We start from the raw sequence: 27,339 nt of genomic DNA, 5'->3' as shown, positions 1-27,339 counted from the left end.
GGGCTCTAACTTGTGAATTCCCCAGACTGTCCATTCCAGCGCGGTTAGGATTTTTACAAGCCACCCCTGCTGTTTCCTCCCTAAGAGCAGCACTAGCTCAGCGCGGCCCACTCCCGACCCCCGCCCGCGCGCGCCGGTTCAAGCCGCGGCGTAGGCTCCGCGCTCGCCTCTTCTCCGCCCCGCTGCCTCGGCGCCCCGCAGTCCCCGGCACAGCTACCACCCCGCCGCCCCGCCCCGCCTCGACCGGCGTTCCTGATGGCGATCACACCAGCGTTCCCCGCCCCCACCTTCCCTCCGCCGACCGTACGGCCGTTAGGACACCCGTGGCCGTGACGCACGGACGCGCTGCGAGCGTCCGGGCCCAGGCACCCAAGCTCGAGCCACTGCCGGCGCCGGCCCTCGTCCGGGGGCCTCTCCAGGCTCACGCCGGAGACTACCCGGATCTGCCAGCGGGCGGGGGAGGGGCCGCGGCCGCGGGGGCACCCCCACTCACCGGCTCGAGGCAACCGATCCCGGTGCCACTGCTAGAGTGAGGCGCTCGCTCGCTCGCCCACGGTACCTCTCCCGCGCACAACCTCGAAGAGCCGGCCCGCGCCTCAGCAGTATCCAGGCCTCGCTTTCCGCCGCCGCGCACCGAGGAGCGAGACCAGCTCAGCCGGCGTGCGCAGTGCGCCTGCGTGCGGGGGCCGGCCTGCGCGCCTGCGCGCACCCCTCCGCCGCCCTCCGCAGAGCCTGCCGGGAAAAGTAGTCTTCCAACGGTCTTTCCCTAGCGGTTGCTAGTGGTTAGCGCCGGTTTCGTGAAGAGTTGGGGTCAGGGAAAAGGTTTACAGTCCGTGGACAAGGGAGGGAAAGTGGTGTCTATAAACCTGTCTTTACTAAGCTCTTCCAAGGCTGATCGATCCCCCTCACCTCCCTCACGTGGTAGTTACCTAATATAGTTCATGTTTATTAGATGAATGATGGATGGCGTGATTGAAGGCTGAGGGCTTATTTAAAAAGTGACGTCAGTGCCTCGTGTCCAAAGGGTTCACGTGCAGCCCGGTTGCAGGAAGCCTCTGGGTTTTCAATTCTTTCCATCCTTTTTGCCTGATACTTTTTAAGTACTATCAGAAATCATTAAGAATTAATTTTTAACATATATACTTGAGTTACTCTCAATTAGTGCTTACAAACGAAAATTTTGGTTCCATAATTATTACTATTAAATTTGATGGAATTGTTTTTTTGGGAGAAGCAAATGGAGTCGTGGCTTCAAAAAAAGCAAAACTAAAGCCAGCCAAGCAGAGGTGATGGGAAAGTCTCACAAATGGGGTAGTTTTACTGAATCACTTTAAAACACCAAGAAACAAGGTGAAAGAGATGGGGTAGATTAACGCATTTGTACGTGTAGGATCTCGATATCTATCTATCTGTCTATCTATCTATCTATCTCTCCCTCCCTCCCCCCTCTCCCTCCCTCCCCCCTCTCCCTCCCTCTCTCCCACTCTCCCTCCCTCTCTCCCCCTCCCTCCCTTACTCCCTCATTCCTCCCACTCCCTCCCTTGGACCCTTCTCCCTCCCCAACCCCGCATGACCATTCCTCCACCCATGGTTCTAATAAACACACCATGGATTTTTTTTTTTTTTTTTTTAATCAGAGTTGAGTTTGAGAAAGGAGAAAGGGGGAAAAAAGTGTTCTATGAGAGAGGCCTAGAGGCAAGCATGCCTGCCACAACTGTGCTCAGGACACATCACCCTACTCCAATCAGGAGCTAAGACTGATTTTTCAGAGGTGGACTTTACTCAGTTCACCTTTACTCCAAGGTAGGTTCCCTATCTAAGTCTCAGGTATTTACTAGGGCTTGTCCTCTTTGGCAGAGCCTCCTCAGTCCTGAGCAGTCAAAGGCGCTACTCAGTTTTTTAGCCACTGTTCTTAGAATCAGCAGTCAACCCAGGTTTGGAAAAGTGATGGAAAACAGGCTCACTTTTCATGGCACTCTTTTCTTGCACCACCAAATTCTTACTTCCTGGGTACTTCTTAAATGCATTCATGTTTTTCTATTTTCTCCAGTTGTTCTTAGTGGTGGTAGTGTTGGGCCAAAACAGGAAGGCCATTGCCCAAAGCATAATTCCTCTATATATTACCTTAATAGAAAATGTTATCATACCACATGTGGTGTTTTATAAGCTAATGGCTATCTAGCTAGATTGTTTTTATATTTTGAAAAGTTTTTTAAATGTGGAACAATATGCTGAGCACATGCCTGTAATCCCAGCAGCTCAGGAGGCTGAGGCAGGAAGATCCTGAGTTCAAAGCCAGCCTCAGTAATGACGAGGTGCTAAGAAACTCAGTGAAATCCTGTCTCTAAATAAAATACAAAATAGGGCTGGGGATGTGGCTCAGCGTTGGAGTGCCCCTGAATTTAGTCTCCAGTACCCCCCCTCAAAAAAAGTGTAGAACAATATTTTTTATCATAGTGCTCTTATGAATATCCCTATACATCTACTACCTACAAGGAACCTGTTATATTCTCAAACACAACATATTTGATGTCTAAGATATCCCTCATGATCTCTGTCCCATAGTGTTGTCCTATGTAATTCCTACCTCTTAAATACAGATGGGACTTAGAATACAGCAAAGATGAAGGGATTTTACTATCATGGTGACATTTCATTATATATGAATTTGTCTTAGCAGTCTTCCTGCTAGCCTTGAAAAGGCAAGTTGACATGTTGTCAACTGCTTATGGAAAAGGACACAGGGCAGGGTAGCAGGAAAGCACAGATAACTTGTAGGCCCTGAGTGTAATGGCCCTTAGCTGGGAGCCAGTAAGAAGCCAGGGTCAAACACATGGAAATTAATTCTGCCATCACAATCTGAGAGAGTTTAGAAACAGATTCATCCCCAGTCAAGCCTCCAGATGGCCTGACTTACACTTTATTGTAGCTTTGTTAGACCCTGAGCAGAGGAACTAAGCTGCACATGGACTCCTGGTCCACATAAACTAAAAGATAGTAAATGTGTTTTAAGCTACTAGGTTTATGGCAACTTGTTACACAGCAAAAGTAAACTAATATAATAAAATATTGCTGGATTATTTCATGAAGTGGTTGTACCAAGTTTTATGCTCCACAAACAGCATAAGATTCTCTTCTCTACACACCCTTGCTAACATTTGGAAATGCCTGACTTTTTAAAATGTTTGCCAACCTAATCGAGGTGGAAATTTAAAATAATATAAACTGTGTTGATATTATTACTTGAATGTAGAACTATGAAAAATAGGTATTTACTTGAAATCATATATTCTGTTATGTGCTATTAAACAAAATAGCAATAGCACTAAAAGTGGCAAGAAGCAATAATTAATAGAAATACCAATTAAGTAAATAATAGGTGTGAGAAAATATGACAATATTTTTTATAATGTTTTTGTCCTCTGGTATAGCAATTTAATTCATTATTGCATATTTAAATTTTGTAAGCTATATTTTTCTATATTCTTTTTTTAATATTTATTTTTTAGTTTTTTCGGTGGACACAACACCTTTATTTTATTTTATTATGTGGTGCTGAGGATCCAAACCAGCGCCCTGTACATGCCTGGCAAGCACACTACCGCTTGAGCCACATCCCCAGCCCTATATTCTTTTTTATTTTAAATATTTTTTTAGTTGTAGTTGGACACAATACCTTTATTTTATTTATTTATTTTTATGTGGTGCTGAGGATCGAACCCAGTGTCTTGCACATGCTAGGCAAGCGCTCTACTGCTGAGCCACAACCCCAGCCCCTCTATATTCTTAAGATATGTAAAATGTGAGGAATTTTTAAAATGATTTGTACAAATACTTTAAAATTTTTTTTGTAGTTATAGATGGACAGAATGCCTTTATTTTATTTATTTTTATGTGATGCTAAGGATCAAACCCAGTGCCTCACATATGCTAGGCAAGCGCTCTGCCAATGAACTACAGCCTCAGCCCAATGTGAGGATTTTTTAAAGAAGAAAGTAGCATGTAGCCAGGTATGGAGGTACATACCTGTAATCCCGGTTACTCCAGAGGCTTAATCAATAGGATCACAAGTTCAAGGCCAGCCTGGGCAATTTAGTGAGACCTGTCTCAAAATTTTTTAATAAGGGTTGAGAATGCACTTAGTGATAGAACACTCTCCTAGCATGCATGAGGCCCAAGGTTCAATCCTCAATACAAAAAAGGGAGGAGGAGGAGAAGACAATAGATCTGATTAAACAGACATTACCTACAGTAAATTTTTTTAAATGATTTGTTTCTTTGTCTTATGATATGATTATTTTTATACTTTCTGTTTCTTTTTCCATTAATACTTCCCAGAACTATCTGAAGCCTTCTTTAATATAGTGGTAAAACTGAATACAGTCAAACAAAATTAATTTGACTTAAAGCTCTGCTCTTCTGCCTATATGGCACTGATTCCTGTTGTCAGTTACAAAGTTATGACATTAAGCTAGATTTTCTCTCAACAAGGGTGTTTGAGTATAGAATACTTAGGATTTTATTTACTAGCACAGAAGGTTTTTTCACTTGCGGAAGTTCATTTCCAGCGCTCCAAAGTATCCATCCACTTTGTGTGTACAGTCAGTCAATTGAGTTCTTTGCATCTATAAATTGACTATGTAGGCTCTCTATATCTGAAATTCCCTTCACTTTAAAAACACTAGGACCACATTGCATGTCCTCATCTTTTCTGCAGGGAAAATGGTTTTTAAGCACAAAAATAATATGAAATTGTGAAATTGGAGTTAGATTTCAAATAAATTTATAGTTTGAGTAAAGAAATTCAGAAAGTTTTGTTAAACTTTGTTGCCTTTTTCTGGGTTTGGGGAAACCCTTATTTTCAAGAAATTCTTTTTTAAAATTTTTGAAGATTTTTTGCCACCTTCAATAACACTGAACAACTCAAGTCAGTTCTCCTTTTCTACAATTCTTATGGCCTCTTCAAAGACTATCTGTCCTCTCAGTTTTGCATTACAGGCCTTATACACATGCATGTGAACACCTCAGCCCCCACATCCACATCTATCTCTGTAGTTATCTATTGAGAGGTTTTGTTTTGTTTTTGTTTTTTAATTGGAGATTGAACCCAGGGCCTTGTGTATACTAGGCAAGTGCTCTACCACTGAGGTACATCCCCAGACCACTCTTGATATAGACTGTGGCATAGTCCATACTTGGGAAGAGACCCAAGAAGAGACCTGGAAGTGGACTCAGCACTGTTTAAGCAGAAAATGTGGGGTTCCAGGTACCTTCTGGGTGGCCTAAGAGTAAATACAGACTCCAGGTGGACCCATTCTCTTGGCTCCCACGGGGTACTTCACCTTGTGATGATGGCCCATTGGAGGAAGAGGCCAGAATGAATTTTTTCAGACAAGGGGCAGAAGAAAACAGACTTTGAAAATCAGGAGTCCAAGGCAGAAACCACTCTTACCCAGATTCAAGGACAGTACCATATGAGGCAATAAGCTTACCTTTTTTAAGGAGAATGGAGGTTAGGGAGGAGGAAGTGTTTTATGCAAGAAGCTGAAGATGTAAGGTTCAGGAAAGTTTGAGAGTACAGCGAAATATGAATTTGAAAGTATGCACTAGATTCATGGTGAGGTTAACTGACCTCAAACTTGCAAATAGAACTCTGAAGTCAAATTTGGGCACAGTCAATAGTCACAGTGGATTCAACCTTTGTAAGATCTATTCTATGTAAAATACTCTTATGATTCTGCTCCCGATTTGATAGACTTCTTATGGGTTTAAATTTTCATTTCTTTTGGAGGCCTCCTCCCAATATCTGATTAATGTGTTCTTTTTCCTCTTAGATTTTCCCAAAGATTCTATAATCATCCTTTTGTTATATCTAAATGCACTCATTAAGTTGTCCATATCTGTTTTCCTGATTATTCAGCCCAAACAGTTTGTGAGAATATTTGTCTTGTCCAGTGTCATATCCCTAGCACCCATAAAGTAACAAGAACACTTCTAGTGATCAATAAATATTTGGTGAATTAATATTTTGGCTACATGGTGCTTGAGTGGCATTGCTTGAGACGGCTAAATCCAAATTGAATATCAGCCTTTTGATATCCTTCCACTTCAAGTTATTTCATTTTGCACATATTTTTCCAGAGTCAATTATTTAGACAAAGGTGATTTATTTTGATACCCAAAGCACTTTATAAGACTCTCTAAAAAAGTCTAAAATTATTTTGCTGTCCTAATATTTTATACTGTCATCCTTTTAGAAAATAAAAGGCTTGGATTATATTGTGGAAAAATCTCTTCATTACATGTAAAACATTTTTGCTGTTACCTACAGTGAAGGTGACAAAAGAACAATTGCAAGGAAGAGGAACAATCCTAAGAATGTTTTCGTTGGTATCTATCCACTTCAACCCCAAGAGATAAAGGCAAAGATTAAGGCTCTAAGATGCTAGTAGGTGGCTGGTACTTTCTTGATGCTCAGTCAGTCCAAACAGATAACTCATTCGACATACTCAAACCATTCTTTGAATCACTGGTGGTCATTATTTGGTTAGATCACCCAGTGCAAGGTCATGCCTGCTGTTAAAATGAATTGGAGATTAATCAACAGGACTGCCATTTGAGAATTTCCTCCAAGGCTGCTTTGAAGAAAATAACATTTGTCTTGATGAGTAATCCTGAATACAAGTCCATAAATATTGGGGCATAGCCTGTATGCCACTAAAAATAACAAATGTTTCAGGACTGGAGACATTGTCAACCACACTGTCATGAAAATCTATGGCTCCAGGACTCAATGGAGGTGGGACAATATTTAACAGGTAACCTCGACAGAAGGAGCCTGTGAGTACTTCAGCCTCAAATATATAGATCAGCTCCTTTGTATCAGAGATTTTCTTGGCTTGGTCTGCTAGTTTTTTGAGGTTCTTGATGAAGTATATGCCAGCTCCATACTCTGAGTCTGAGAAAAGGAAAAAAGTTAGAAGATTATTATGATCTGGCAAATGTTATTGCCTATTTGGGTACTATAATATATTCTCTCTCTAGTCCTTCAAATAATCACCTCCTCCTTGTTCCAAGTCCCTAAGTCTGTAGCCACGTTGTTCCCAGAGACAAAAGATCACTGATATCAACATAATAATAGAATATATTTGAATACACCATTACAGTTTTTAGAGAAGTCTTTGGCTTTCCAAGAATTTTTATGCTGATTAGATTCAATCAATCTAGGATTTGAATTATTATCTCTATTTCAAAGATAAAAAATCTGAGATTCAGAGAAATTATGATTCAAGTCAACATTAACCAAGCATCTGACATCTAACATAATAAATGGAAAGTTTTATTTATCTTAGAACATTGCCTGACTTCTACAAGCTATAAACTGTAACAACTCTTGAGAATAAGGCTTCAATCCAGGTAAGGTGGTACATGCCTGCAAACCAAGCAACATGGGAGGCAGAGACAGGAGGATTGCAAGTTCAAGGCCAGCCTCAGCAACTTAGTGAGACCCTGTCTCAAAATCAAAACAAAACAAAACCAAAAAAAAGAGGCTGGGGGGCTGGGATTGTGGCTCAGTGGTAGAGCCTAGCATGTGTGAGACACGGAGTTTCATTCTCAGCACCATATATAAATAAATAAAGGTCCATCAACATGTAAAAAAATTTATTTAAAAAGGGGGAGGGGTGCTGGGGATGTAGATAAGTGGTAAAGCACCCCTAGGTTCAATCCCCAGTACTGTCTGGAAAAACACGGCTTGAAAAATAGCATCTAATAAGAGTAGTCAAAGTCATGGACACATTACAAGAAAAATAAGTCAAAATAAGGGGAATGATGAGCATATAAAATGTTAATGCCTCATTATTTAGGAAAAGCAACCTTGAATTTGAGGGACACAGAGATTCTAATCTGTAGTAAGGTATTCTGTACTATAGGGCAGGTGTGGTCATCAGATCTCATCATGACCTGGCAAAATAACTGACCAAGAATCCTCCACATGCTTCTGATTTAGGTTCCTGCTCATCACTCATCAGGCATTCTGAAGACTGTGATACTGAGAAGGATAGGCCCGATTCCAACCACTGAAAATGAATATTCTCCATTCTAGTATATTGTTTTTGATCTGCATTACTTTTTTCTTAATATATATGTTTTAGTTATAAATGAACACAGTATCTTTATTTTATTTATTTATTTTTATGTGGTGCTGAGGATCAAACCCAGTGCCTCACATGTGCTAGGCAAGCACTCTACCATTGAGCGCAACTCTGGCCCCTTAATCTGCATTACCTTTACAGTAATATTTCAAGGACACCCAAGAGACTGAAGGCCAGATTCTGAATCTCAAGGTAATCCCTGTGCAATGCCCTTTCTAACATTGCTTAAAGGTCCTGGGAGGAATAGATCACATGCTTAGCATGTGAGAGGCCCTGGGTTCAATCTCCAGCACTGAAAAAAATAATAACTTTACTGAGAGGAAAAAAACAAACTTCTTTGAAAAGCTATATTCTGTATTATCATTCCTTCCTTCCTTTCTTCTTTCCTTCCCTTTTTTTTCTACACTTAATATTGTTTTAGGCTCAAGACCAGCACTGAAAAATAAAAATGCAATATGAGCCACATATATAATTTTAAATTTTTTAGTAGTTACATTTTAAAAAGGTAAGAAGAAACAAAATTCATATTGTATTTAACCCATTAAATTTTAAATGCTATTTCAACATTTAATCAATATCAAACTATATTTTACATTCTTTTGTAATAATTCTTTGAAAAATCCTGTATTTTATACTTAAAGTGCATCTCAATTCAGACACACCATATTTAATATGCTTAGTTCCATATGTGGCTAGTGGCTACCATATTGAATAGTATAGCTCTAGAATTCAAAAGTGACTGAGATATGATTTCTGATTTTAAAATTTCAAAAGGCACCTGGACCTTCCTACATGTAAACAGATAGAGTGTAGTATAACTTTGTGTGGCAAGGTAATATTTTGAGATAAAAAAAATCAAAGATTTTCTTTCTCAAGAGTTTCTTCTTGGGGCTAGAGTTTTGGCTTGATGGTAGAGCATTTGCCTAGCATGTGTAAGGCACTTGGTTTGATCCTCAGCACCACATTTAAAAAAAAAAAAAGTATTGTGTCCATCTACAATTAAAAATAATTTTTTTAATTAAAAAAGGTAAAAATCTGAAGGATTCGAAGCATGAAGTATTTACTAATAGTAAGAAGACAGAATAATATAAGATAATCCAAGAGCAATTTTCTCACTTCAGGACAAATAAAATTTCTTCCTTCCAGCTATTGAAAGAGAGGAATCATAAAAGATATAACTGGAGCTCTTGGGAACTTTGAGAAGGGGCTCATTTCACTGTCCCATTCCCTCAAAAGAGCCCTGGGAATCAAGATAGGGCTGAACAATAGAAATCACAGAACAACTCGCAGGATTCCCAGGGCAGAAGAGAACATTGCCTGAGTGCTGGGTGCACTCTCTTATCCAGCCTCATGCCTGAGTAAAAAGCATAGCAATGCTGGGGAAGACTCCAGAACAGGTGAGTTAGTTACCATACATGGTGGCCAGATGAGACCCTGCTTTCAGCTTGGAGGATAAACACGCTCAAATAATTATAGTACTTCAGGAGAAGCACAGATATAGAGTGAAAAGGAATTTCCTCAGGGGAGACACAGAGTGGCTGATGCAGAGACTATCTAAGTGCAAAGGGCACAAGTGGAGGCTAATGACCATAGCCCACAGGGCTTATCTGACACGGGGCATGGAGACAGGTAGAACAAGAGACAGGCAACCCTCTCCACAATGCCTCTGACACCATCTAGATCAGTCTCAGAGAGAAAGGGAGTAAAAGGACAAAATAGCAGAAACTCAATTCAAGCCCTGAAGGGACTAAGAAATTTCTCAAAATAACCAAGTTCAACTTGAATTGACAAGTTCTAGTTTTTCATATCTTTGAACATGGAAGCTTGATAGCTAGGTGAAGTTCTGCTACAGAGCCATAAAGAAAATAATTCCCACCCCTATAAATTATAGTAGTTATTAAACATACAGATAATGCAATAAAAAGGCAGGAAGTATGGGAATACAGAGGAAGGGGCCAACCAGGAGAGGCCATTTGAGCTAGGTCTTTTTTTTTTTTGGTGATGCGGGGGATTGAACCTAGGGCCTTGTAACACATGAGGCAAGCATTCTACCAACTGAGCTATATCCCCAGCCTTCAGCTATCTCTTAAAGAAAGAATAGGAGGGGCTGGGGATGTGGCTCAAGCGGTAGCGCGCTCGCCTGGCATGTGTGCGGCCCGGGTTCGATCCTCAGCCCCACATACCAACAAAGAAGTTGTATCCGGAGAACTAAAAAATAAATATTAAAAATTCTCTCTCTCTCTCTCTCTCTCCCCCCTCTCTCTTAAAAAAAGAAAAAGAAAGAATAGGAGCTTGAGTAGCTCAAAAGGCTGAAGAGGGAGGAAGTATCCTGTTTATTTAAAAGAATATGGTCTTAGAATTCTGGTTTTCAGAATTAATTATTCTGAGAAGAAAAAAAAGCTCATGGCTAAAAGGTTAAGGAACAAGGGGTGATGAATCTGGTGGAAAATGTGGGATTTTCCTATATGCTCTACTAAGGAGTTTGGTCTTTTTTTTTTTTTTTTTTTTTTTAAGAGAGAATGAGAGATGTGTGTGTGGGAGAGAGGAGAGAGAGAGAGAGAATTTTTTAATACTTATTTTTTAGTTTTCGGCGGACACAACATCTTTGTTTGTATGTGGTGCTGAGGATCGAACCCGGGCCGCACGCATGCCAGGTGAGTGCGCTACCGCTTGAGCCACATCCCCAGCCCAAGTTTGGTCTTTTATAGATAACTAGGAATATAGATAGTAAGCAAGAATATAATTTTTTAGCATAACTAGCCTAGTACTACAATGGGGTTTGTTTTGAGGCAAGAGAAGGACAATAGTCTAGGCCTAAGGGAAGAAATACTTAGGCATCTTAGTTAGAATAGAGAGGTGAAGTGGATTGAGACTATTATTTTATTTATTTTTATGTGGTGCTGAGGATAGAACCCAGTGTCTCACACATGCTAGGTAAGTGCTCTACCGCTGAGCCACAACCCCAGTCCTGGATTAAGACTATTATGAGACTTGAATCACGTGGACCAGTATGAGGGCGAGGCAAAGGAAAGAATGGAGGATGATAATAACTTTCATGCTTGGGAGACCTGGTAGGTGGATGGTGATGGCATTAGCCAAATTAGGAAGTAAGAAAACATAAGGCATATTTCTTAGGGAAAAGCAAGGGCAAGAAAAGAGTTCAGTTTAAGATGCCTATGGGACAGCTAGATAAAAATGTCCCCAAATCAATCAACTATCTAGACCTGCACATCAGGAGAAATGGGGGTTAGAATGAGAAATTTTTAAGTCTTCCTCTTAGAAAGAGGAGTTGAGGCCATGGGAATAGGTGCCATCACCCAGGGGACACTGTGGAGGAAAAAAAAGTAGACTTCCTTCAGAATGTAGGAGAATACCACCATTTAAAGGGTGGACTCACTAATGATAAATTATAAGGGCAAGAAGTCTTTGTTTTTCACTTATTGCTATATCTCTTACACTCCAGCCCAAGGCCTGATTCATGGAATGTGCTTAATGAATGTGCAATGAATGAATTACGATAATAAGGGAACTGCACGTGTGTAGGCTACTTTTTGTTGCATTCAACCAAGTCCTGCAAGCAAGGGATGAACCCAGAATATGACTGGCTGGAATGCAAGTATAGAAAAAAAAAATAAAGTTTTACTAACAGAAGCCTCCCCTGCCTATGGCTGACCACTTAAATTGACTGAGAGTCCCATAATTTAGAACACTGTAAGGCTGAAAAAATCAGAAGCTTTTGTACTCCAAATGAGAACAGCTTCAGTAGTGATAAGAGGGGTGTCTCCTGGGCTTGTCTAGAACCTTCTGCTTATAGAGTTTTTACAACTTTACAGAGAGGAGTCCATTGGTGCAGGTTACATTATGGGTTCTGTCTCCCCAGGCAGTTTTCTTTCTGAATGACCTCTAGGCAGTGATCATGAAGCTAATGGGCAGCGGGTGGGCAAGAGCACAAAGGCCAATAGAAAAAAACAATTCTTGAGGCTTAAAGACTATATGGAGGGCTGGGGATATAGTTCAGGGGTAGAATACTTGTCTGACATGGACAGGCCTGATTTCTATCAGCACTGAGAAAAAAAGAAAAGAAAAGAAAGAAAGACTATATGGAAACAAGATCTTCCTTATTATGAAGACATACAGTTGAACAGAAGGGAATAAGCTCCATGCCTGCTAAGCTTTTAAAAAAGGAACCATATTGCTGAAGAAATCACAAGTCTGGATGCATCAGCCTGAGAATGTTCTAAAGTTTGAGGCAATCCAGGCCCCCCTGGTAGGCAGTGGGCCTAAAAATGGTCAAGGGCCACAACATACAAGGAAGATTTTTCCCAAGTGTGAAACAAGGGTCTTATGCCACTCCCAGAGGAAGCTCTCATACATTCCCATCCAGCAGCACATGATAAGTACTGTGGCAGTGACTATGACATGTTTTCCTTTTCCTCTTTCATATGAGTTTTCGATATAGTCTTCCTGCTACTTTTCACATCATTATCTAATGAGCATGTGCAAGCAATACCTCCCCATCACACCTTAAAATAAAACAGCCTGAGCTAGAGGCTGATGAAGAGGAGACCGGATAAGACTTTGGGTTGGCCTTGTTTTGGTGTGCATCTTAGATGTTTTGGGAAGAAAGTTATAAATTGATGTTGGATTAGAAATTAGCAGTTCCAGGCACAAGACTGAAAAGAGGGTCCTCATCAGATTTGGAAAATAGGAAGATCTTGATGAGAGTAGTTGTAGTTGAAATGGTATGGGGAGTGTAGAGAAACCATTTAAGGAGCAAATGGAAGCTGTAGCTTTAAGACTGTGGCTACGAAGGAAACTTATTGCTTCCCTCTCCCTGAATGCACTCAAAAAAAAAAAAATTCTTGGTGGAAATTCATTATCTATTTCTTTCTTTTTTTGTTTCTTTTCTTTTCTTCTTCTTTTTTTTTTTTTTTTTTTTTTTTGGTACAAAGGGATTGAACTTAGGGGCACCCAACCATTGAGCCACATCCTCAGTCCTATTTTGTATTTTATTTACAGACAGGGTCTCACTGAGTTGCAAAGCACCTCATCATTACTGAGACTGGCTTTGAACTTGAGATCCTCCTGCCTCAGCTTCCAGAGCCGCTGGGATTACAGGCGTGCATCATCGTGCCTGGTCATTTATCTATTTCCAATCCCAGGAATTGTCTATATTCAATTTTCACTCCTGGTATTACCTATGTTCTCTTTTGGACAAAGGAAATGTGATTTTTAGATCTTCTGCTTTCTAGGAACAGAGACTATTAGAACTGGCTCCACAGCAAGAATCATGCTACCGTTTTAAAGGTAAAGATCACATGGTTTTTGGTTTTCTTTTTTCTCTTCTTTTCTTTTTTTTTTTTTTTTTTTTGGTGCTGGGGATTGAACCCAGGGCCTTGTGCATGTGAGGCAAGCACTCTACCAACTGAGCTATATCCCTAGCCCCAAAAGATCACGTTTAATGGACTAGCCCAAACCAAGTTACACTGCTAAAGACCCATCCATGATTGTGACTTAAGTTCTCAGCCTCCTTTGGAGAGACCTAAAGCCAGAATTTTTCACTAGCAACTGAAGAGGAAAAGGTACAATATAGAGATTATCTAATTTTGTACAACTGAAAAGAGACATGAAGGTACACAGAGGACTCTCAGAAGGATCCTAAAATACTATTCACTTCAGGTTATACTTAATTCATTCACTAGCAGGCTATAGGAAATAAGAGGATAAAAAACAAACAAACAAAAAAAACTGTCCTTTTTTCCTTTTCTTTCTTAAACTTTTGGGCTCAAGCTATCTCTTGCCTCAGCCTCCCTAGTAGCTGTGGCTACGGGTACACACACCAGCAAGCCCAGCTGAAGACCAACTATCCTAAATTTAGGAAAATATCCTTTTAATTAAAGGATGAGGATCATACATTGGTGTTGATTATAATTTTATTAAGATAAATAAGCCAAAAGGGGAGGGGGACCCCCAAAGTGTTTTCTGCATATAGGACACAGAAACAGAAATGAGAAAAAAAACAGTAAATCAAAAATCCTACTGCTCACATTATTGTCAAAATAAGCCCATCGTCAACAAAAGACATATCAACAAAAGATATAAAGAAAATTAAAAATACAACCCTTTCTAAGACTACCTCTCAATTGCAGTCACAAATGATCCCCTCCCCAAAGCAACAAATGCTATTAGTGGTGAGCCACCTGCTGATGTCTGGTCTCACCAATTTCCACATGATCAGGGCTGACACCTACCACAAGGCACCGAGTACAAACTTTGAAAGCCGACTCTGCATACCACATTGCAGAACTGGTGTGGAACCTGCTGAAACAATCTGTGGCTCACAGGCTCTTTAGAAGTTCTCCCTTCCATCATTTTCTTCTTTCTTTGGAAGGCAGCCCAAAGAACCGCATTGTCTATTGCCTCCACCTAAAACCAAAGGGGAAAAAAAAACTGGGCACCTATTCAATTGCCTCTTGAACTTATAAAGGCATTTATATGCACATTATTTTCATGCAATTTGCTTTTTATATAAAGTTGCATAACAGTCTCTCCTGCCCCTAATCCTTTCTTAGTTTTGACTTCTACCTCTCAAAATCCTCTGTTACTTCTTCAATTGATTCATGCAATAAAATTTCACTGGGCAATCACGATATGTTAGGCATAGGTAACAAAAGCATTGACAACAGACATAGTGTCTTGTCATGAGCAAGTCATGGGCTGTGTGTGTGAGCTATGAGCATTTGAGCACCTGAGGGGACTGGACTGATGTTGCTGTTCTGACTGGGCTGTGTTATGTATGTGTCCTTTTCCATCGCTCTGCCTTTGATCCTACTCAGCACCAGGCTTTTCCAGGTGTCAGTCAATCTGCTGAGCACAAGACATCACCAAGCAACCCCCTGAAACCCAATCCTTTGCCTTATTTGGATTGAACTTCCTCGAATGTCTTCCCCTCAAAAAATAGGATGCTCTCAGGTGTGCTGTCTCTCTTTCCAAGGGACCCTTAAGGTCAAGAAACGTCCCTGATTCCTGCAAGCAAAAGGTATTTCTGTGTGTTGAGTGCTTCTTTCACCATTTTCTTGGCCAGCTCTGTGAACCCAGCTCAGGTAGCCAGCCCAGCTAGCTGGCGATAGAGTCTACCCTTTTAAAGCTCATAGCTTAGTGATAGAAATAGTTAACAATTATAGCATGATAAACACTATTCTATTTTCTTTCGTTTTGATCAAAGATAGGGAGATCACTGCTTCCTGGATCTTGAATCTATGCTTCTGAACAGCCAAACATCATTTCTACATACTGATTCATCTATACCCCTTGTGCCTGCCCTTCTTCCAGTCTTACTCCTAGGATTCAGGGCCATTGAGCAGCTAGTTTAAACTCTTTGTTAAACGAGCTTCTCTTCTGGCTACAGAACCAAGTAATTAATAGCAAGAGAAGCCAAATCTATGCCTTGATTAGGTATACCTTTATAACCTGCAAACCATGTTTTTCAAACTGTTTCTTTCGATCCAGAAGTTCTTCAGTACAAGGTGCTGAATATCGTAGAAATGTGATTTTTTTTTTCATTTCATCCTGGTTTTTTGTTTGCTGATCAGTCCATTGTCCTAAAAATAAGTAACACAAAACCTTGTCTTAGCGCTCTGTGAAAAGGGAAGAGTTTGTAAAGGGATTTAATGAAACAATTCCTAGAAATTTGAAGGAAGAGATAGGTTAGTTTAAAGCATATGCCTCATATTGTCTATGCTATGCTCGAATTCGGGACCCCCAAAAGACCACCAGAGACCAAGATCAATGTAAGCAGCAAAGAGGTGTTTATTGCAAGCTAGCTCGGTCCTTAGCACGCACACAGCAACTGGTGATGCTGACAGGCCCTGAGCCCAGGGTTTACAGCAGTTTATAAACTCTGATGTATGTGAAGTCAGGGACATCTCTTAGCAAATCATCACACACGGTGGGAAAAATCATAGAACAACTCTAAAATATGATTAGCATATTCACTGGCGGGAACAAGTTGGGTAGGGGTGATTGGTTAGTACAAGAAGGGGAATTCGTTTAAACTGATTAGTTTAAGCCACGAGGGGAGTAGTGCTGAACTACATGGTTTCCCAACATGATATCAAGCACCATAAACTACTGGGAGGGTCATCTGGTATCCCAGGTATTTTCCCTGTCTCATGCTGATTGGTGGCTGCTAGGGGGTTGCTCTGGGTCCCCACCTAGACTGACTGAGTCAGGGACACCCAGCGCAGCAGACCTCTCCCGTTATTTGTAGAAAAAAGCCTCAGCAGGGTGGGTATGTGCTAGGAGTGCTCAGTGAGTCTTTCCAAGGACAAGGGTCATGCCCCGTTTCTTGGACAGGCTTTGCTCTGAGATAGAGGCTGGTTTTTCAATAGCACTCTCACCACTGAAATAATTAGCACAATTTTGTAAATAAGGAAATCAAAGTTCAGATAAATAAATAACTTTTCTAATAACACAAAGCTAGTAAGTAAGGATCTAAGATAGTAAACCTGACTTTCACAAGTGCTTTCTTTAAGGAGACAAGGAGAATAGTGGGAATGTGTAGCACTCATAAACAATCCCAAGCAAGAAGAAGGAAATTTGAAGATTAAGAGTCTATGGTTCAAGGGAAACAGGGTGACCTTTCTTCCCCACCCTAGACAGAGTTATCTGTCCCTGAGTACACACCCACCATAGAAATGAAGTAATCCAGACTTTGGGGATGGCTCCAGAAGATCTCAGAAATGGCTATCTCCCAAATTAACAAGCAAATTACAACTCCAACAGAGAACACATAGAATGTAGCTTTGGAGCACCTCTTTAAAAGCCCCCTGTTTCACTGGGCTTGGTGGCACATTCCTGTAATCCCAGCGGCTCCAGAGGCTGAGAGGAAGATTGTGAGTTCAAACTCAGCTCCAGCAATTTAGTGAGGCACTAAGCAACTCAGTGAGACCCTGTCTCTAAATAAAATATTAAAAAGGGCTGGAGATGTGCTCAGTGGTTAAGTGTCCCTGGGCTCAATCCCTGGTACCCCAAACAAAACCAAACAAAACCCGTTTCAGTGAGAAGCTGATGTGACTCCATTTTTGAAAAACCAGCCTCTACCTCAGAGCAGGGCCTGTCCAAACTGCAGTGACCAGATAGCCTTGATCAGCAATGCAAGATCAAAGAATGCTTGAGACCTAATTTCGGACCATAGCAACAACCAATCGCAACAACCAATCATATCTGAAATGCCAGGTAACCCTCCCAGTAGTTTGATTGATAACATGTTAGGAAACCATGTAGTTTAGTATATACACCCCTCGTGGCTTAAACCAATCAGTTCAAACGTATCCATCTCTTGAACTCACCAATCACCCTTTCTCAACTTGTTCCCGCCAGTGAACGTGCTAATCAATGTTAAGAGTTGTTGTTTGATTTTCCCCGAGGTGTGGAATGATTTGCTGTGTGATGTTGTGACGCATAGAGTATCCCCCCCCAAAAAAAAAAAAAAAACTATAAATCCTCACTGAACTAAGGGGTCAGGACTCACTCCTTGGGACCGCTGCGTCGGAAACTGTTGTGAGTTCAGGCTGGAGCTTGCAATACTCTTGTGTGATTGCATCTGATTCGGCTCCTGGAGGTCTTTTGGGGTCCCACGAATCTGGCATTACACCTGCTGATGGGAAAATCATAGCCTCTGGGACAGGAGTCCCTGTGTTTCTCCTTTGCTAGCAAAGCAATAAGCCTTTTTGTCAAAATCATGTTCTCGTTATTAGATTGGCACTGGGGACTAGGACCAAGCCTTAGGTAACACAATCTGTGATCCTCCTGTCTCAGTCTCTTGAGTTGTTGTGATCACAGTTCTGTGCCATTGCACCAGGCCCTCTTGTCTCTTGTTTAATAAAATTCGTCTTTATAGAGCTACATAAATATTATGTGGCAAATAAATGCTATAGAATTAAAAAAAAAAAAGTCTACAGTGTCCTTCCCTTCCTTCCTTCCTCTGTAACAGTGATCCACTTTATACTTTGAATATAGCCCCTGCTGCTCTGCCACTGCACCTTATTTTTAAAATGGGCAAATTTCTTTCTCTTCCTCTCCCTCTGCTCCTCCCTAATCTCTCCCCCTCCCTAATCTCAGGGAAAACAGGATTACCTTTCTTACCCATTTGAGGCAGATTTATCTGTCCTTGAGTACACAGCCACCATAGAAATGAAGAATCCAGATTTGGGGGATGGTACCAGAAGATCTCAGAAAGGACTCTCTCCCAAACAAACAAATTACAACTCCAAGAGAACATTCAAAGGAATGTCACCTTTGAATCACCTCTTTAAAAGCCCCCTATTCCTGCTGATGGGTAGAATCATAGCCTTTGGGACAGGAGTCCCATGTGTCTCCTTTGCTAGCCAAGCAATAAACATTTTACTTTTTTCTCAAAACCATATCCTCGTTATGGCATCCAGGACAAAGACCGAGCTTTCAGCAACACCTCATCCTTGTCTCCCCTCCTTTTTCCTTTCTTCCATCCCTCCATTCCTTTCCTCTTCCTTCCCCATTCTCCTTCCTTTCAAAAACTCAATGGACAACCTGGTTTTGTCCAAACAAGTTCTTTATTGAACTGTATATACAGGTGGACCACATGGAAAAAAACAAACATAAAAAGCTTGCCTTATTTCAATTGAATTTATAAGGTATAATATTAGAGTTTACTTCAACAAACATTTACCAAGATCCTACTATATGCCAGGCCATGTGTGGGGTACTGGGGACCCAAAGATCTATAAAACTTCTGTCAGAAGCACCCACCACAAAGGATTTAAAGAACAGCATAAAACAGAGGTGATGTTTAACCTCTATTTTTAAAAATATTTTTTGGTTGTAGTTGGACACATTACCTTTATTTTTATTTGTTTTTATTTCTATGTGGTGCTGAGCATTGAACCCAGCGGCCCACACATGCTGGGTGAGCCCTCTATCACTGAGAGCCACAACCTCAGCCCATTAGCCTCTCTCCTATTTTTTTAAACTTTTATTGTTCTGATGGATATTCGATGTTTCCTGTAATGATAGCATGTCAAATTATCCATTTTATTAAACATGTAAATTTTAATCGAAGGTGGGTTTGCATGAAATGCTACTGTGAAATAATATGTTTAATTGTCTAATACCAAAAACACCATCATTCAGTGGAACAAGCGACTTTCATGATTCTAAATTGTTAATAGTTGAGATAAAGAGTCAACCTCATGAATGTAGTTAATTTAAAGTAATGCCACAAGTTATACAGACCGATGTTTCTTTGTCTCCTGTTTTCCTGAGCTGGTGATAGGGGTTAGTTTAATTATCCACATCCATTATGTTTCATAATCTAAGTGGAAATCATAATCTTTTTCATGATCATGTATTTTTTTTTTCCATGTATTATTTTTGTCCAAGTTTTTTGACACTGAGTTTTCTATGGAATGTGGATACAATGTTTATTACAAATGTACCCACTTTGACCATTTCTTCTGAGAAACTGATATGACTCCATTTTTGAGAAACTAGCTTCTACCTCAAGGCCTGTCCAGAGGGAGGGGGCGTGACCCTTGTCCTTGGAAAAACCCACAGAACTCTCCTAGGCACATACCTAGGAGAGTTGTTTAACAGGAGGGATCTGTGCCACCAGGTGTCCCTGATTCAGTTACGCTAAGTGAGGACCCATAGCAACCCCCTAGCAACCACCAATCAGAGTGAGACAGGGAACATATGTAAAATGCCAGCTGACCCTCCCAGAAGTTTCGGTGATTGATAACATGATTAGGCCACCTTGCAATTTAGCGTATACACTCTTGCAACCCAATCAGTTCAAATGTATCCACCACTTGAACTAACCAATCACCCTTACCCAACTTGTCCCACCAGTGAATGTGCTAATCAGTGTTAAGAGTTGTTGTTTGATTTTCCCATGGTGTGGAATGATTTGCTGTGTGATGCTGTGACGCATAGAGTATCCCCCAAAAAACTATAAATCCTCATTGAACTAAGGGTCAGGACTCATCCTCAGGATCACTGCATCCGAAACCATTTTGAGTCCACGTTCAAGCTTGCAATAAAGACTCTTGTATGCTTGCATCGGATTTGGCTCCTGGAGGTCTACAAATCTGGCATTACACTTCCTAACTTGTCTTTACAGATGCATAGTGAAAATAAGGTATCCTTGGAAATCAAGCATTTGAGTTTTTGAACCTCTTACTAAGTCCAACCTCTACATTATAATCAGGAATCTTTCTAAAATACAAATCTTACCTGATTTTATCTTTGATTACAAACTTCAAAGTACCCCCATTTGCTTACAGAAAACATCTATACCTGTAATTCCAGCTACTTAGGAGATTGAGGCAGGAGGATTGCAAATTCAAGGCCAGCCTGGACGACTTCACAATACAGTGTCCCAAAATAGAAAATAAATAAAAAGGGCTGGGGATATAGCTCAGTAGAAAAGGGCCTCTGGGTTCAATCCCCAGCGGCTCTAGGAAAAAAAAAAAATCTGAATTTTCTCATGTGATTTATAAGGCCTTATATAATCTAGGCTCTACTGGAGTCTGAATTCTTGAAACTTACTTTCTTTGCCTAGCTAACTGCTACATATTATTTAGTTCTCCATCTATGACACCTCCTTTGAGAAGCTTTCCTCTGACACCTCAAGTCTGGAGGTAAGGTGCCTCTCCTCACTGCTCACAGAGCACTTTCACCCTCCTCTATCATTACTTACCTGTTCCCATACCAAGTAGATTTTGAGCAGGAAAAATATTCACCTTGTTTATCACGAGCACCTAGCACAATACATGGCACATACACACACCATGGAAGCAATATGCAGTCATTGAATAAATGAATGAAATAATCTGCTGTTTCTTCAGGTAGCATTTTAAAAGGCATAATTTCCTAAGTAATTCCAGGGTTCTGTAAAAAAAAAATCTCTCCAGACCAATTCCCACAATTATCCTGATGAGTTTAGCCCCACTGAATGGAGATATTTAAGTGTATCTCATAGCACCAGTGAATACTTTCATTGGTGACAGGGTTCCAAGTAAGCGATTTTATGGTTCCTAATCCTGACAGCAATGAATAAATACAATTAGGCTCAATAAAAGAAACAATCAAGTGGAATGTGTGTACTTTTAAATGCTCCATTTGCAGAAATAGGGATGTGCAGTTTTTACCCTGCACTTGGCTTAGGTTTTACCCTAGGCTTTCAATTCATTCCCCTCTCAGGCAATCCATGTCATTATATGTAAACCCAATGGGTGTGTTAGTGTGTGCATGTGTGTTATGTGTGAATGTTTTCATTCCTTAACAAATAACCCTGATGGTAGAAAGAGAGCCCAAAACTGCCTCATAAAAGTTTATGACCACTGGGGATACAGCTCAGTTGTTAGAGTGTTTGCCTAGCATGCACAAGGCCCTGGATTCAATCCCCAGCACCACACAAAAAAAATCATGACCTAGGATCTGGAGGTATAGCTCAATGCTAGAGCACTTCCCTGGCACATGCCAGGCCCTAGTTTCAATCCCTATTGCCATTTAAAAAAAAAAAAAAAAAGAAAAAGAAAAAGTTTATGACGAAAACGTTTACAACCTAACACAGAACCAGAATAGTTTGCTCTCTCCTTTTCCATTCTATTTCTTATCCACATTTGTACAAACCCATTCATATCCAAAAGAAGAAACAGTTGGTAGAGCTGACTCTTAACTAAACAGGAAGTTACTCACCTGATAAGATCCAAAGGTTTTGCTCCTTTTCCCTTGTCACTTCCTCCTGAACTTCACAGAGCATATGTTCAATGTTCATAACCACCTCAATGAGGTCATCCCTGGCTCCTCTGATCTCTAAATTTGCCTTTCCGGGACTGATAACCTCTGTAATGGAGACACTTGAGGTTTTCTGAAGTTTAGATAAAATGTCATGTTCCTTTTTTCCAAGGTGGAGAATATGCTTGTTCTCAATGGTGTGGATGTTCTGGGATGTCAGTAGCCTTTGGATCCATGCTTTGGCCTCATATATCTCTTCCTTATTCCATCCCATCAGATCCATGGCAGGAGACCCCACTTCAAGCCCATTTTCTCTTTGCTCCTCGCGGGTCCCCTGGGGGACTGAAAGAACTATCATAAGCAATCATGGAAGGTTGGTGGTTTTTAAAATAGTACAGAACAAAACACCATGGCTAGTGTTTACCCCAAGGACATCTTCACCATTATCAGCACTAGTAGCTCCTATTAAGAACCTATCTTTGAAAGCTGCACTGGATATAAAGACAACCTATATGCATTATTTAGAGCCTCCTTGGGAGCACAGAGTTTAGCTCTGGAGGAGCTGGTTTTATCATATCTGGTCTCTACTATGTGGCATTTGTCAATTCACAGATGAGTTCACCTTGTGATCTCAATCTGGATATCAACTAAGTATTGTTTCCTGATGAATGAAATTTTCCTTAACCTCTTGCTTCTGCCAATTTTAAAATCAAAGATCTCTGAAAGCCATACAATTCAAGGAGTGAAATTTATTGTTTTTGGTTTTGATTTTGGTACCTAGAATTGAACCCAGGGGTGCTTAACCACTGAGTCACATCCCCAGTCCTTTTTATTTTGAGACAGGTCTCACTAAGACTCACTAAGTTTGGCTTTGAATTTACAATCCACCTTCCTCAACCTCCCAAGTCACTGGGATTACAGTGTGAGCCTAGCATAAAACTTATTTTAAAAAACAAACCCACATCTCTGATAATAAAAATAACATATGCCTATAACTGGAAAACTAGAAAATTATCAGAGTATACTGAAAAGAAGAGATGCCTATAATTCTACTACCCAAAAATCCTTATTATATCTTATCTTTGTGTAATAGGACGTCTTGGACCTTCTTCTGCTTAAAGGATAGAGTTGGGCATCTCGCTTCTTCATCTCCACAGCAAGCATTTAAAGCTTAGCTACTGCTGCTGGAGATGGTATATTCTAGCAGGAAAAAGAAAGGGAACCTGATTCTAATCACCTATCTGTAATCTTCATAAATGATAGAGATATTCAGGCAACTCTGAAACTCAAATTGAAAAAAAAAAAGTGCTGTGGGGGGAGGGAATGGACTAATTGAGAAGAAATTAAGGGTTGGGCCATAGTTTAATGGCAGAGCACTTGCCTAGCACATGTGAGGCACTGGATTTGATCCTTAGCATCACATAAAAATAAACTTAATAAAATAAAGGCATTCTGTCCATTTACAACTACAAATTCTTTTTTTTAAAAAAGAGAAGAAACTAATAGATCATGCATTATCTACAATATATGAAGAATTCTCTAAAATTATTAAGAAAAAGAAACAACCCAATAGTTACTTGGGCAAAATGTTTCACAGGAAAGGAAACACAAATGACCTGTATCTATGTGAAAAAAGATGCTTATCCTTACTGGCAATGAGGGAATTGAAAAATCATCTACCAAACTGGAAAAAATTTTGACTCTGGGGCTTGGGCTATAGCTCAGTGGTAGAGCTCGTGCCTAGCATGTGTGAGGCACTGGTTCGAGCCTCAGCACCATACAAAAATAAACAAAATAAAGGCATGCTGTCCATCTACAACTACAAATTTTTTTTTTTTTTAATTCTTGACTCTGACAATCAAGTTGTCAGCAAGGATCTGTAGAGCAACGTAACTCAGAGCTTTATAGGAATAAATTTTAGAACAATTTTTGAGGGACAAAAGTAAGTTGAACACTTACTATATTGTAGCATTGTTCCAAGGTCTTTACATGTATTATTTTATTCAAGCTTCAAGACCAAACTCCCATTGTACAAATAAGGAGAACTTTGTAAGACTCAGAGTGTCATTAAGTAACGTGCCCACGGTTATGGAACCAGTTAGTGGTGGCCATGAAGTCAACAGGTATGGACATTTGACTCCAGTGCTCACACAATTACACCTATTATTAGTGACCCTGGAACAATAAGATAAGCAGCATCTTTATCCTGATATTGTACTTAGTTCGCCTCAGAAACTATGAAAAAGAGCTAGGATAGAACTAGAAGTAAGAAGGAAAGGAAGGCCTCTCTCTGATAAAAATAAAACCCCATGTTTTACTTTTTTGAATTTTTTTCCATTTATAAGCTAAAATTTTAGACAATAGTAAGAAAATACTTTAATTGGAGGCATGCTTTTTGTTGTTTTAAACCCTTGTTTAGGAGCATATATTACATTTTAAGAGAAAATTTAAAACATCCAAGATGGGACTTCATTCATCTGCCATTATTAGGAAAGAAGAATTGTTCAGACCACTAAAGGATACTCCTCTAGCACCAAAACAAATTTAACTATTTATTATCTAAATAATCCTAATGAAAACATGCTTCTTTGCCTTTCTAACTAGTTTAACCTTTCCTTGGTAACTGAGATGAAGATCAATCATTATGACTGTCAATTATTGTCCTGTGCTATCTAATTACTTTACAGATACCCTCAAGAATTACTGAAACAAATGGTGACCCTTGCCCTGAATCAGATTAATGACATAGACTTTTGTCTATGCTCCTGTGGGTTTTCCTGGGTGTTGTCACCCTCACCACCACCACACACATACACTGGCTATTGAAAATCTTGCATCCTCAAAGCTCAATATAGAACCATTCTTATCCATGAAGCCATTCTTCTTTTTCTTTTTGTGTACTGGGGATTGAACCCAGTGGTACTTAACCACTGAGCCACATCCCCAGTCCTTTTTTGTATTTTATTTAGAGACAGGGTCTCATTGAGTTGCTTAGGGACTCCCTAAATTGCTGAGGCTGGCTTTGAACTTGAGATCCTCTGGCCTCAGCCTCCCAAGTTACCACTCCTGGCCATGAAGACATTTTTTGATCGCTCCCAGTCAGAAAAAATCTCCTCCTCCTCTGGGCCACCAGGGAAGTATGTCTATCTTCCCATTCATCTTTTGTTCCCCTGGCATTTGTTTAATGTTTTGTAATTTACAGACTATCTTTACATACATAACCTCCAATTATTCTCACAATAGTCAATTATCATCATCATCATTTTACAGACAAATGGATAGGCTGATAAAAAGCACAGTCCCAGGCCAAAACCCTTGAAATTCCTCCTTCTTCAATTTTAGAACTGTTGGGTCATTGAACATTCCTGTTCAGTTCACTCAAATTCCACTGAAGGAATAAAGTTATGAGATAAAGCTAACCCTCGCCTGCCACTAACAACCAGAATTGGTTTAATCCAGGGATCCCAAACCTAAATCAGCTGCAAAACTTATTAGGGAGCATTAAAAAATATCTGCTTGGTCCACACTCAAAGTTTCTGAATCTGATTCTGTAGAGTTGGGACCTCTCCCTCCCCTCCCCCTGCAACCGTGTGTGTGTGTGTGTGTGTGTGTGTGTGTGTGTGTGTGTGTGTGTGTGTGTGTGTTAAAGTTTCCATCATGATAGTGTTAGGTTAACCCATTTATCTGGTATTACTCAGAGGCGTTTTCTCTAATTAGTAATAAGTAACCCATTTAGATATTTGGGGCATACAGTCTTACTAGCTTAGCCAGTTTATGGAGGGCAGCTTTGTTATGAGAAAAAAATTATAAACACTTATTTATAAATGAACTGTCCACACTGTGGATTATCCTTTTTTTTTTTCTTAGTTCTCGGTGGACACAGCATCTTTATTTTATTTTTATGTGGTGCTGAGGGTAGAACCCAGTGCCCCGAACATGCCAGGCAAGCACGATACCACTTGAGCCACATCCCCAGCCCACTGTGGATTATCTACTGCAACTTAACTTCTCCGTCAGTATCATGAAATTAGATTAAGCAAAAATAGAATCACGGTCAGGTATAAAGCAGGTCAGGTGTCTAGTAGGAGCACAATAAACTATTGGCTTATTCTCCTTTCCTGTATTAGTTCAGATGATCAAGAACAGAATGAACCTATGATGGGAAACTCTACTTCTAGATCTGTGAATTTCCTACTCACCATTGTAAATGTTACAATTCAGCATCTTGTAATTCTTTGTCATTTCATGACTGAAAGCCTACAATAAGCAAAACAGAGCAGAGAGTCATGAGCAGGGTATATAGTCGTTGTCACCAAAATCTCTCTTTATCTGTACCAAACACACTTGACCTCATCTGCCTCACAATCCCCATCCCCATTGCCACAAATCTAAAAGGAAAGTCCTAGGGAACAGCAAGTGCAGCACCATACTCTATTAGAACACCTAGGGACAACAAGGAAGGAAAAACAAATATAGTACAAAAAAAAAGAAGAAGAAGAATGTATACTCCAAGGCAAAAAATAATCACCTATTCATTCATTCATTCATTCATTCAATAGACCTTCATTTCCTGCTTATTATAAATATTATAATATTAGGCATGAATTAAAGCTGTAAATATGTACTCTTCCTTGTTCAAAATTGATACAATGGGTAGTACTTTATTGAAAAGTTGCTATTTATTAATGAGGTAAAGTTTAGATTTTGCTTTGCATCTAAGTTTTAACAATAAGTTTCTTAATCTATAGGATATCTTTTTTTCAGATATTCATTTTTATTTATTTATTTTTAATTTTTAATTCTAATTTGTTATGGATGACAGCAAAATGCACTACAGTTCATATTATACATATAGAGCACAATTTTTCATATCTCTGGTTGTATACAGAGTATATTTACACCCTTTAGGTCTTCTTACATGTACTTAGGGTAATGATGTCCATCTCATTCCACCCTCTTTTCTAAACCCATGCCTCCTCTCTTCCCCTCCCTCCCCTTTGCCCTAACCAGAGTTCTTCTGATCCTCCCATGCTCCTCCTCCTAACCCTACTATGAATCAGCCTCCTTATATCAGAGAAAACATTTGGCATTTGGTTTCCTGGGATTGGCTAACTTCACTTAGCATTATATTCTATAGGACATCTTTATAAATATTTTTTTCAGTTGTAGATGGACACAATACCTTAATTAATTAATTTATTTTTATGTGGTGCTGAAGATCAAACCCAGTGCTTCACACATGCTAGGCAAGCACTGTACCTCGGAGCCACAATCCAGCCCAGACAGTTTCTTCATAAATTATCATTTCAGCTATTATTTTCAGAGCAAAAAGTCCTTGATATTACCATATTTAGTTACCTGGAGAGGTTATAACACCCTCCTCATCCAAGAACTCAGAAATAAAACAAAT

At 40.0% G+C, this 27,339-nt stretch overlaps 2 protein-coding genes across 7 annotated transcripts in view; both read right to left on the bottom strand.

The window, feature by feature from the left end:
- Kpna1 (karyopherin subunit alpha 1) overlaps positions 1-690 on the bottom strand; it is a 64,463-nt gene extending 63,773 nt beyond the window's left edge. Inside the window, exon 1 of the mRNA XM_005327666.4 lies at positions 494-690. The gene's annotated coding sequence lies outside the window, so the exon portion shown is untranslated. The remainder of the gene's footprint in view (positions 1-493) is intronic.
- A 5,457-nt stretch (positions 691-6,147) lies between these two features.
- Parp9 (poly(ADP-ribose) polymerase family member 9) overlaps positions 6,148-27,339 on the bottom strand; it is a 38,021-nt gene continuing 16,829 nt past the window's right edge. For 4 of the 6 annotated variants that reach the window (XM_078044124.1, XM_078044126.1, XM_078044125.1 and 1 more), the window contains exons 7-12: positions 26,129-26,186; positions 21,891-22,271; positions 17,686-17,811; positions 15,615-15,754; positions 14,405-14,579; positions 6,148-6,958 (exon numbers count right to left, since the gene is read on the bottom strand). In XM_078044124.1, the coding sequence (XP_077900250.1) occupies positions 6,597-6,958; positions 14,405-14,579; positions 15,615-15,754; positions 17,686-17,811; positions 21,891-22,271; positions 26,129-26,186 (1,242 nt within the window). In that variant the 3' untranslated portion in view covers positions 6,148-6,596. The remainder of the gene's footprint in view (positions 6,959-14,404; positions 14,580-15,614; positions 15,755-17,685; positions 17,812-21,890; positions 22,272-26,128; positions 26,187-27,339) is intronic. The other 2 variants (XM_021727981.3, XM_005327668.5) reach the window with 1 other exon arrangement.

The sequence above is a fragment of the Ictidomys tridecemlineatus genome, chromosome 3, assembly GCF_052094955.1.
Source record: "Ictidomys tridecemlineatus isolate mIctTri1 chromosome 3, mIctTri1.hap1, whole genome shotgun sequence".
NCBI classification, from domain to species: domain Eukaryota; kingdom Metazoa; phylum Chordata; class Mammalia; order Rodentia; family Sciuridae; genus Ictidomys; species Ictidomys tridecemlineatus.
The sequence above is the reverse complement of the archived record's forward strand: the minus strand, read 5'-3'. Positions and strand labels throughout refer to the sequence as shown.